General features: G+C 47.6%; 1 protein-coding gene across 2 annotated transcripts in view; it reads right to left on the minus strand.

Annotated features, from left to right (window-relative positions):
- Window positions 1-12,656, minus strand: part of LOC110507154 (calsyntenin-2) — a 449,723-nt gene that overhangs the window by 13,338 nt on the left and 423,729 nt on the right. For both annotated transcript variants that reach the window (XM_036965819.1, XM_036965818.1), the window contains exons 10-12: window positions 10,505-10,671; window positions 9,395-9,543; window positions 2,320-2,531 (exon numbers count right to left, since the gene is read on the minus strand). In XM_036965819.1, coding sequence (XP_036821714.1) covers window positions 2,320-2,531; window positions 9,395-9,543; window positions 10,505-10,671 — 528 coding nt within the window. The remainder of the gene's footprint in view (window positions 1-2,319; window positions 2,532-9,394; window positions 9,544-10,504; window positions 10,672-12,656) is intronic.

A 12,656-nucleotide genomic window follows, 5' to 3' on the forward strand; every position in this document is an offset into this window, starting at 1 on the left:
ACAGTGGAGAGGAGAGAATGTTTAGAAAGGAGTGGAGATACAGTGGAGAGGAGAGAATGTTTAGAAAGGAGTGGAGATACAGTGGAGAGGAGAGCATGTTCAGAATGGAGTGGAGATACAGTGGAGAGGAGATAATGTTTAGAAAGGAGTGGAGATACAGTGGAGAGGAGATCATGTTTAGAAAGGAGTGGAGATACAGTGGAGAGGAGATAATGTTTAGAAAGGAGTGGAGATACAGTGGAGAGGAGAGAATGTTTAAAATGGAGTGGAGAGGAGAGAATATTTAGAAAGGAGTGGAGATACAGTGGAGAGGAGAGAATGTTTAGAATGGAGTGGAGATACAGTGGAGAGGAGGGAATGTTTAGAATGGATTGGAGATACAGTGGAGAGGTGGGAATGTTTAGAATGGATTGGAGAGGAGGGAATGTTTAGAATGGAGTGGAGATACAGTGGAGAGCAGGGAATGTTTAGAATGGAGTGGAGATACAGTGGAGAGCAGGGAATGTTTAGAATGGAGTGGAGAGGAGGGAATGTTTAGAATGGAGTGGAGATACAGTGGAGAGCAGGGAATGTTTAGAATGGAGTGGAGATACAGTGGAGAGGAGGGAATATTTAGAAAGGAGTGGAGATACAGTGGAGAGGAGAGAATGTTTAGAATGGAGTGGAGATACAGTGGAGAGGTGGGAATGTTTAGAATGGAGTGGAGAGGATGGAATGTTTAGAATGGAGTGGAGATACAGTGGAGAGCAGGGAATGTTTAGAATGGAGTGGAGATACAGTGGAGAGGAGAGAGTGTTTAGAATGGAATGGAGATACAGTGGAGAGGAGGGAATGTTTAGAATTCAGTGGAGAGGAGGGAATGTTTAGAATGTGTGGAGATACAGTGGAGAGGAGAGAATGTTTAGAATGGAGTGGAGATACAGTGGAGAGGAGGGAATGTTTAGAAAGGAGTGGAGAGGAGAGAATGTTTAGAAAGGAGTGGAGATACAGTGGAGAGGAGAGAATGTTTAGAAAGGAGTGGAGATACAGTGGAGAGGAGAGAATGTTTAGAAAGGAGTGGAGATACAGTGGAGAGGAGAGAATGTTTAGAAAGGAGTGGAGATACAGTGGAGAGGAGAGAATGTTTAGAAATGAGTGGAGATACAGTGGAGAGGAGGGAATGTTTAGAATCGAGTGGAGATGGAGAGGAGAGAATGTTTAGAAAGGAGTGGAGATACAGTGGAGAGGAGAGTGCTGGTGTAAGGAAAGAGTAGAGCATGAGAGACTAACAAATACAGAGAAGAGGAGAATAACACATGGAGGAGGGCAAACATAATGAAACCTGAAAGAAAGAGCGAGAGTAGATGTCATATGATGGAGAGAATGGAATCTGTATTTCATACTGTATGAGATCGTGTGTGCGTGTGTGTGTGTGTGTGTGTGGGGGGGGGGGGGGGGATCTCCAACTATCCTACTGCTGCACTGAGCCGTTTAACACCCGGTGACACTTTCTCCACACTAAGTACAGTCTAGTCCTGCTGTGCAAGTCACAATTCTTACTAAAGGAACTGTGAATGGTGGGGGAGGCAGAACAGAGCCGGCCTGTACTACTGACATCAGACTTGCCCTCCCCCCCTCCCACTATCCCCAGCTTCTACAGTCCAGCCCCCCCGCTGACTAAGACCTCTGCCTACCAGACAAATGATTGCATGGGTTCCTGCCTGGCTGAACAGCAAATGGAAATGACATTTAAATCCTGTCTCTAGTCCTCTCAGTGCGGAGTCTGGGAACAACACAGAACAGCAGTGCTCTGCCTCAGCCTCAACGCTATAGCTGCCAATTAGACGTGGATAACCAGAGCGAGAGGTTTCACTCGCTCCATTGTCAGGAAGGTGGAAAACACTCTGCAGCGCTTTCAGGACTCAGCCTCTTTCTTTCCTCCTCTCGTTCTGCAGCTGAAATGGAGACCACAGCTGGAGGCTATATATTAGCCAAGTGTTGTGTGACTAGGAGCGTGTGGTTAATGGTGTGTGCGTGCGTGAATGGGATAGAGAGGAGTTGATGAAGTTCCAATATGACAGGAGATGTTGTGCTCTCCAGAGTCTAAAGACTTCAACCTAATCAAATAGTTTTGTGGTGGTGAGCAGTGTGTCCCCTTTGGACCAGTATTATAATTACAAGCCATTCCCCTCTGCTATTCTCTGTCTATTTCTCTCTCTCTGTTTGGTTTGCGCCCAGTATCTATCAATTTCTCCCTTTACACACACACACACACACACACACACACACACACACACACACACACACAAACACACACACCTCTATGCCTGTACCCTGTACCTGTATGGTGTGAGGCTGTGTCTCCCTTGGTGACAGTACTGATGATGTGGAGGTCCTGGAACAGAGTGAGTCCGGCTGGTCCTCTGAGGTCAGCTGCTGGCCTGGTCAGTCTGTCCACCCCAGCTATGGTGATCCTGGGTTCACTGGGCTGCAGCACCATCACCACTGCATCGATGTCCGGGATGGAGATACACGTGTCCTCCCCAAAACACCTGGGAGGTCGAGGAATACAGAGATGGAGAGAGAGGAGGGAAGGGTTAACTCTGATTAAATAGAATTGAATGTATGTTTCAGTATGTGTTTGCTGGGTATCACTTCAGGTATGTGTGAAATATCAGAGCCATTGAATACTTAGATACGTTGAGAATGTGTGCATGGGCTAATTCCAGGAATCAGCAACCTTGAAAAGGTTGAATAAGCCTCCACCTACTACACTGTGAGGCTGACTGAATGCAGACATCTGTGAGGCAGACATCTGACATAGACATGCATAAATAACCTGACACATACTGCATAAACAATGCAGATTAGACATCAATCAATGAGAAACCACAGGAGCAAGATACAATATGGAGAGAGAGAAAGAGAGAGGGAGGATGAGGAGAGAGGGAGGGAGGCTTAGGAGAGAAAGAGAGAGACAGGTGGAGGCTGAGGAGAGAAAGAATGAGGGAGGCTGAGGAGAGAAAGAGTTAGGGAGAGAGAGAGAGGGAGGGGAGGCTGAGGAGAGAGAGTGCGGGAGAGAGAGACAGGGAGGCTGAGGAGAGAGAGAGACAGAGGGAGGCTGAGGAGAGAAGGAAAATACAGTTAACAAGGGAGCTGTGAAAGCTGGTAGCAACTAGAGGGATGTTTTTCACATCCATGTAGTTACAGAGAAGGAAGTTGAACATCTGTCAGAGGCTGGGACAGGCACAACAACAGCTCCTTATTCGGTTGGAGCTTTGCAGAGAAATGCATAGGCATAAGGAGATTCCGACTCCTTCATAATTACCTGTGATTACCCGTTATATATGACATTGCTGCTGGCCTAGTTCTTGTTTATTTCACGCCTAAACACCGCTGTAAACCCCCTCACATGGAACACTAACACACAGGGATTTCACAGTCATATCTCCCCTTTCTAGTGTAAAAAAACATGTTTTCAGTCAAGCGTGGTATAGCCTAATCTCCCTTTCTCTTTTTCTCTCAAGCGGTGATCCACAAGTTGTGTCTTTCTTCGCCTCGGCAGGGTATTGTTGTGGAGGCAGAGACAGTGGAGCAGCAGGGTATTGTTGAGGAGAGGAGGCAGAGACAGTGGAGCAGCAGGGTATTGTTGTGGAGAGGAGGCAGAGACAGTGGAGCAGCAGGGTATTGTTGTGGAGAGGAGGCAGAGACAGTGGAGCGGCAGGGTATTGTTGTGGAGAAGAGGCAGAGACAGTGGAGTGTCAGGATATTGTTGTGGAGAGGAGGCAGAGACAGTGGAGCGGCAGGGTATTGTTGTAGAGAGGAGGCAGAGACAGTGGAGCGGCAGGGTATTGTTGTAGAGAGGAGGCAGAGACAGTGGAGCGGCAGGGTATTGTTGTGGAGAGGAGGCAGAGACAGTGGAGCGGCAGGGTATTGTTGTGGAGAGGAGGCAGAGACAGTGGAGCGGCAGGGTATTGTTGTGGAGAGGAGGCAGGGGCAGTGGAGCGGCAAGGTATTGTTGTGGAGAGGAGGCAGAGACAGTGGAGCGGCAGGGTATTGTTGTGGAGAGGAGGCAGAGACAGTGGAGCGGCAGGGTATTGTTGTGGAGAGGAGGCAGGGGCAGTGGAGTGGCAGGGTATTGTTGTGGAGAGGAGGCAGGGGCAGTGGAGCGGCAGGGTATTGTTGTGGAGAGGAGGCAGAGACAGTGGAGCGGCAGGGTATTGTTGTGGAGAGGAGGCAGAGACAGTGGAGCGGCAGGGTATTGTTGTGGAGAGGAGGCAGAGACAGTGGAGCGGCAGGGTATTGTTGTGGAGAGGAGGCAGAGACAGTGGAGCGGCAGGGTATTGTTGTGGAGAGGAGGCAGGGGCAGTGGAGCGGCAGGGTATTGTTGTGGAGAGGAGGCAGAGACAGTGGAGCGGCAGGGTATTGTTGTGGAGAGGAGGCAGAGACAGTGGAGCGGCAGGGTATTGTTGTGGAGAGGAGGCAGAGACAGTGGAGCGGCAGGGTATTGTTGTGGAGAGGAGGCAGAGACAGTGGAGCGGCAGGGTATTGTTGTGGAGAGGAGGCAGAGACAGTGGAGCGGCAGGGTATTGTTGTGGAGAGGAGGCAGAGACAGTGGAGCGGCAGGGTATTGTTGTGGAGAGGAGGCAGAGACAGTGGAGCGGCAGGGTATTGTTGTGGAGAAGAGGCAGAGACAGTGGAGCGGCAGGGTATTGTTGTGGAGAGGAGGCAGAGACAGTGGAGCGGCAGGGTATTGTTGTGGAGAGGAGGCAGAGACAGTGGAGCGGCAGGGTATTGTTGTGGAGAGGAGGCAGAGACAGTGGAGCGGCAGGGTATTGTTGTGGAGAGGAGGCAGAGACAGTGGAGTGGCAGGGTATTGTTGTGGAGAGGAGGCAGGGGCAGTGGAGCGGCAGGGTATTGTTGTGGAGAGGAGGCAGAGACAGTGGAGCGGCAGGGTATTGTTGTGGAGAGGAGGCAGAGACAGTGGAGCGGCAGGGTATTGTTGTGGAGAGGAGGCAGGGGCAGTGGAGCGGCAGGGTATTGTTGTGGAGAGGAGGCAGGGGCAGTGGAGAGTGGGCTACGGTGAGGACTTGGAGCCCAACCAAATTAATTAAAGAAAATGTGACAATGTAGAATAAAGGCCCTGCATAGATTAACACTAGTTACTTGTTCCTGATGGCTGCAGTAATTGCCCTATTACGCTGAAAACAAGCTTAAGTGTGTTTTAAGGAATTAATTAACAACTTTATTTGTTTGTTTAGAGTGATACGGCACTTACCGGGAAATTTACAGCAAATAGCAGCATTCCTCAGGAGGAGTTTATGTCTTGGCTGTAGCCTAACAGACAGTCTGCTCTGCAGGCCTGTTTACTGGACGTTGTTCTAAATGAATTCTCAAAGCTTGTCTAAGACGACTACCAGACCCTCTCTTTGTGAGGAACAGCTGGATCGTAACAAGGTTCACAGGCAGTGCAGACCACTGAATAGCCTGCGTCCCACAGCCCCAGCCACCCGCCTACACACAACCAGAAAACTTTATTAAACCACATTGAGAAATACACAAGCTTAAGCATCGTGAGCATAATGTATTCATTTCTAATTGGTGTGCCTGCAGCCCAGTCGACCCCTCCTCTTCCTGCCCCCCCTTCCTTGCTAGGCTAGCTGAAGGGATGGGCCCGCAGCCCTGCGTCGAACCCAATAGGGGGGCGGAGTACAAACCTCCAGGGCTGAGCTGTGGGGGGCTACACATATTTAAACCTGCTATGAATATTCACCACAGCCCGCCAGGGATGGCTGTTATAAAATACCATCCAGCCTCGCTCTGTCTCTCTCCCTCTCTGTCCTCTGGCAAAATCCAGACAGAATTATTAATAAATAACATGAAAATGTAAAAACTTGCCCCAGGTGGCAATGTGGAACAGAGAGAGTGGTGGAATAAAGAACAAAAGATGGTAGAGAAAGAGGGAGAGGAGAGGAGGAGAAGGACAGGGAGAGGGAGCAGAGGGAGAGGAGGAGCGGGCAAGAAGGACAGGGAGAGAAGGACATGGAGAGAGAGCAGAGGGAGAGAAGGACAGGTAGAGGAGGAGAGGGAGAGAAAGCAGGGAGAGGGAGCAGAGGACAGCGAGAGGAGGAAAGGGAGAGAAGAAGAGGGAGTAGCTAACTATCTATACATGAGTGAGTGTGAGATGTGCTCTAATGAGTCACTGTGCTGTTTTGTGTTGACAGTGAGAAGGTGTTGGGTCTAGTTTAAACTCACAGATCACAGGAAGATAAGAAGAGGATGTGGAAAATGGAGTGAGAAGACAAAAAGAGTGAGGAGAAAAATGAGAGAAGGAAGGAGAAAGATATCATTAAGAGAGAGATGGAGCGGGAGGACAGAGAGAGAGATGACTAAATGCACAGACAGGTACAGGTAGAGGTACAGGTAGAGGTACAGGTAGAGTTAGAGATACAGGTAGAGGTACAGGTAGAGTTAGAGGTACAGGTAGAGTTAGAGGTACAGGTAGAGTTAGAGGTACAGGTAGAGATAGATACAGGTAGAGTTACAGGTACAGGTAGAGTTACAGGTACAGGTAGAGATAGATACAGGTAGAGGTACAGGTAGAGTTACAGGTACAGGTAGAGTTACAGGTAGAGGTACAGGTAGATTTAGAGATACAGGTAGAGGTAGAGGTACAGGTAGAGTTACAGGGACAGGTAAAGTTACAGGTAGAGTTACAGGTACAGGTAGATTTAGAGATACAGGTAGAGGTAGAGGTACAGTTAAAGTTACAGGTAGAGTTAGAGGTACAAGTACAGTTAGAGGTACAGGTACAGGTAGAGTTAGAGGTACAGGTAGAGTTAGAGGTACAGGTAGAGGTAGAGTTAGAGGTACAAGTACAGTTAGAGGTACAGGTAGAGTTAGAGGTACAAGTACAGGTAGAGGTACAGGTAGAGGTAGAAGTACAGTTAGAGGTACAGGTACAGGTAGAGTTACAGGTACAGGTAGAGTTAGAGATACAGGTAGAGGTACAGGTAGAGTTAGAGGTACAGGTATAGGTACAGGTACAGGTAGAGTTACAGGTACAGGTAGAGTTACAGGTACAGGTAGAGATAGATACAGGTAGAGTTACAGGTACAGGTAGAGTTACAAGTAGAGATAGATACAGGTAGAGGTACAGGTACAGGTAGAGTTACAGGTACAGGTAGAGTTACAGGTACAGGTAGAGTTAGATACAGGTAGAGGTACAGGTAAAATTAGAGATACAGGTACAGGTAGAGTTAGAGGTACAGGTAGAGTTAGAGGTACAAGTACAGGTAGAGGTACAAGTACAGTTAGAGGTACAGGTAGAGTTACAGGTACAGGTAGAGTTACAGGTACAGGTAGAGTTACAGGTAGAGGTAGAGTTACAGGTACAGGTAGAGTTAGAGGTACAAGTACAGGTAGAGGTAGTGGTACAAGTACAGTTAGAGGTACAGGTAGAGTTACAGGTACAGGTAGAGTTACAGGTACAGGTGGAGTTACAGGTAGAGTTAGATACAGGTAGAGGTACAGGTAGAGTTAGAGGTACAGGTAGAGTTGCAGGTAGAGTTACAGGTACAACTAGAGTTAGAGGTACAGGTACAGAGAGAGTTAGAGGTTCAGGTAGAGTTAGAGGTACAGGTAGAGTTAGTGGTTCAGGTAGAGTTAGAGGTACAGGCAGAAGTACATGTAGAGTTACACATAGAGGTAGAGGGACAGGTAGAGTTAGAGGTACAGGTAGAGTTAGAGGTACAGGTAGAGTTAGAGGTACAGGTAGAGTTAGAGTTAGAGGTGCAGGTAGAGTTACAGGTACAGGTAGAGGTAGAGATACAGGCAGAGTTAGAGGTACAGGTGTAGTTAGAGGTACAGGTAGAGTTAGAGGTACAGGTAGAGTTAGAGGTACAGGTAGAGTTAGAGGTGCAGGTAGAGTTAGAGGTACAGGTAGAGTTAGTGGTTCAGGTAGAGTTAGAGGTACAGGCAGAAGTACATGTAGAGTTACACATAGAGGTAGAGGGACAGGTAGAGTTAGAGGTACAGGTAGAGTTAGAGGTACAGGTAGAGTTAGAGGTACAGGTAGAGTTAGAGGTGCAGGTAGAGTTACAGGTACAGGTAGAGGTAGAGGTACAGGCAGAGTTACAGTAGGTTAAACTGGACTGAGGTTGAAAAAAGACAGCTAGTTGTCACAAGGTGAGGTGGATAAAGGACAGAGGAGAGAAGACCTTATCCAGTCACTGTACTGAGGTAGATGAAGGACAGAGAAGACCTTATCCAGTCACTGTACTGAGGTAGATGAAGGACAGAGGAGAGAGAAGACCTTATCCAGTCACTGTGCTGAGGTAGATGAAGGACGGAGAAGACCTTATCCAGTCACTGTATTGAGGTAGATGAAGGACAGAGAAGACATTATCCAGTCACTGTACTGAGGTAGATGAAGGACAGAGGAGAGAGAAGACCTTATCCAGTCACTGTGCTGAGGTAGATGAAGGACAGAGAAGACCTTATCCAGTCACTGTACTGAGGTAGATGATGGACAGAGGAGAGAGAAGACCTTATCCAGTCACTGTACTGAGGTAGATGAAGGACAGAGAAGACATTATCCAGTCACTGTACTGAGGTAGATGAAGGACAGATGAGACCTTATCCAGTCACTGTACTGAGGTAGATGATGGACAGAGGAGAGAGAAGACCTTATCCAGTCACTGTACTGAGGTAGATGAAGGACAGAGAAGACCTTATCCAGTCACTGTACTGAGGTAGATGAAGGACAGGAGTGAGAAGACCTTATCCAGTCACTGTACTGAGGTGGATGATGGACAGAGGAGAGAGAAGACCTTATCCAGTCACTGTACTGAGGTAGATGAAGGACAGGAGAGAGAAGACCTTATCCAGTCACTGTACTGAGGTAGATGAAGGACAGAGAAGACCTTATCCAGTCACTGTACTGAGGTGGATGATGGACAGAGGAGAGAGAAGACCTTATCCAGTTACTGTACCGAGGTGGATGATGGACAGAGAAGACCTTATCCAGTCACTGTACTGAGGTAGATGAAGGACAGAGAAAACCTTATCCAGTCACTGTACTGAGGTGGATGATGGACAGAGGAGAGAGAAGACCTTATCCAGTCACTGTACTGAGGTAGATGATGGACAGAGGAGAGAGAAGACCTTATCCAGTCACTGTACTGAGGTGGATGATGGACAGAGGAGAGAGAAGACCTTATCCAGTTACTGTACCGAGGTGGATGATGGACAGAGAAGACCTTATCCAGTCACTGTACTGAGGTAGATGAAGGACAGAGAAAACCTTATCCAGTCACTGTACTGAGGTAGATGATGGACAGAGGAGAGGGAGAGTGACAGATAGAGATTATGTAACAGTCAGTGGTAAAGGTAGAATTAGCCATTGCTTGCGTACTGTACTGAGGTTGAGATGTGCAGGTGTCTGATGCCCGGTGTGGGAAACTGGCGGGAGTTGATGTAGGAGACCTTCCTCAGAGCAGCGTTCATGTTCTCCAGATCCTCGCCCTCCATCACCAGGATCGACTGGGCTGGGTTGAAGTGGAACTGAGAGAGAAGAGAGAGAGCGACAGAGGGAGACAGAGAGAAAGAGAGAGAGAGAGACAGCGAGAGAACACATCAGACTTTACCACAGTGTAACCCACAATCAAAAAACTGTGTGTCTGAGTGTGTCTAAGTGTGTGTACAGCATAAGTGTGTGTCTGAGTGTGTCTGATTGAGTGTGTTTGAGTGTACATCATGAGTGTGTGTTCATTCTTCTTCTCTGTTTGAGGGATCATAAGCTTATTGTGTTGCTCAGACACACTCAGACACAGCGCTGGGTCCCAGTGGACATGATGCACTGAGTCTCAGTCTCACTGAAGAGGCTTTATGCTGCTGATACCACAGCCTCATTCACACACAGCAGCAAAGACACAACGCTTCAGGGAGCTCTCTCCGTTTCCTTTTATTCCTGTTCTCCCCCTCTCTCTCCTCTCATCCTCTCCTTCTCCTGTGATTGTATTGTCAAGTTTCCCACCTGATCCTAAACACTGTCCTTAAGCTGTACTAGTCTCAGGAGACCTGTGGAAAAGTGTCGCCACAAAAAGAAAATGAAATCATTTGAAAAAGATAGTGAACTAGTCCTGCAGAGTTTTACCTCCCTTCAACTCCTCTCTCTCCCTCTCATCCTATCACTCTACCTTAAAAGGCTGACAGGATTTAATCATGGAACAACAGTCCAAAGAGTTCTACAATAAGGCCTCTCTCTTCTCTTTATCTACTCCCTCTCTCTCTATACTGGGAGATGAATCAGCTTCAGGCTTTAAGGGGGGAGGAAGGAGAGAAGGACGTGGGGATAGAAAGGGGGTAGGTGAGAAAAGGGAGGGGAGACTAAGTGTTTTAACATATGTTTGAATATACAGTATATCAGCATTTGAATGCGTTTACTGTCTGTCTGTCTGTCTGTCTGTCTGTCTGTCTGTCTTGTCTGTCTTGTCTGTCTTGTCTGTCTTGTCTGTCGCCTTACCTTGATGCCCTTGCCCAGGCTCTCCAGTGAGTTGATGTCCAGTCCTTCCTTACAGGCCTGTAGACAGGAGATTACCTTCTGGCTCTCTATCTTCCCTGGCCTGATGGTCAGCCCTGACAGACTGCCCCGGAAGTACTGAGTGAACCGCGGCATCGTCACCTCACCACCTACACACAGAAGACACAGTTCATGAATAATAACTACATACAGTTCCACTATTATAATGTAGAACGGAAGGAAATCCTTTCAGAAACCTCAATAGCCAATGACTAAAAAGTCAGTAAGTGACAAAAGCACACAGTAATCTCACTGTTAATGGCCTTCGAACACTTCAGGTCTCCCAGCATGCACTTTAATCAGACAAGTCCTGAGTCAGTCCCCCCTCTCTCTCTGCCACTACTAATGTACTGTTACTGTACTGTCTGTGACATTACTAGGCAGATGGGCTGGTGACATGCCACTGATCCCAGGTCATTTCTCAGACCAGGAGGTTTGTGTGTTTCACTGTGAGCCTGTTGGCAGCACCACGCCAAGCACAATTGTAATTGCCTTCAGGAGATGGTTAAGAGAGAGAGGGTTTAAACTGCAGCCTGCCACCTGCCTGGCCTCATGTCTGGGTAGACAGGCACTTCCCTTCAGCATGCAGTGTACAGGCTGCATGATAAAACACACAGAGAAAAACACGCACGCAAAAGCACACTTTCTCTAAGAGAATGAGGGCTGGAAAGAACAACATCACCATTAGAGAGAGGGCAGAAAGGACAGCAAACGCTGTTTCTCTACAAGACCGTGTGAACTCTGCCTTAGTGCAAACGGTCAATCTGCTGAACTGAACAATAATCCACTGACTCTATAGACACACTGAACTTTCTCTATCAAACTTCTTTCTATTTTTCTTCCCTTTTTTCATGTCAATTTCTTTCCTTCTAAAATGCCAATTCCATCACACAGTTTCCCATCCCGTCACCACTAGCTCAGAGAGGCTATGCGTTATGCAAATGAGCACGTATAAAACGCTAATGTAAAATGAACAAGTCACGTCGCAAATTCCTTCAAATTCCTTCCTTCTCATCTGCGATTACCACAGAAAGCCTGAGACAGACTCCTCTAGAAGTTTGAAGGAACTTTCACTAGAGCTTGTCAGTGGAGGTGGTCGCTAGCAGCTAGTGTCTTTGAAAAGGCAATGGTCAGAGCTAATAGCGCTGTGTAAAGATAACAGGGTGGTTACTGAGGGCTTAGTTCCCTTCAGAGAGGCCTACTGGTCGCTGACCTCCATCTCTATTCAAGGTCTTCTAATCCCTTCTTCAGGGCTACACACCTCCATCAGCCATTCAACTCCATCTGCCATTCAACTCCATCTGCCATTCAACTTCATCTGCCATTCAACTCCATCTGCCATTCAACTTCATCTGCCATTCAACTCCATCTGCCATTCAACTCCATCTGCCATTCAACTCCATCTGCCAATCAACTCCATCTGCCATTCAACTTCATCTGCCATTCAACTTCATCTGCCATTCAACTCCATCTGCCATTCACCTCCATCAGCCATTCAACTCCATCTGCCATTCAACTCCATCTGCCATTCAACTCCATCAGCCATTCAACTCCATCTGCCATTCAACTTCATCTGCCATTCAACTCCATCTGCCATTCAACTCCATCAGCCATTCAACTTCATGTGCCAATCAACTCAATCAGCCATTCAACTCCATCTGCCATTCAACTCCATCAGCCATTCAACTCCATCTGCCATTCAACTCCATCTGCCATTCAACTCCATCTGCCATTCAACTTCATCAGCCATTCAACTTCATCTGCCATTAAAGTCCATCTGCCATTCAACTCCATCTGCCATTCAACTTCATCTGCCATTCAACTCCATCTGCCATTAAAGTCTATCTGCCATTCAACTCCATCTGCCATTAAAGTCCATCTGCCATTCAACTTCATCTGCCATTCATCTCCATCTGCCATTCAACTCCATCTGCCATTAAAGTCCATCTGCCATTCAACTCCATCTGCCATTCAACTCCATCTGCCATTCAACTCCATCTGCCATTCACCTCCATCTGCCATTCAACTCCATCTGCCATTCAACTCCATCTGCCATTCAACTCCATCTGCCATTCAATTCCATCTGCCATTCAAC

This window comes from Oncorhynchus mykiss, chromosome 27 (assembly GCF_013265735.2).
Source record: "Oncorhynchus mykiss isolate Arlee chromosome 27, USDA_OmykA_1.1, whole genome shotgun sequence".
Taxonomy (NCBI): domain Eukaryota; kingdom Metazoa; phylum Chordata; class Actinopteri; order Salmoniformes; family Salmonidae; genus Oncorhynchus; species Oncorhynchus mykiss.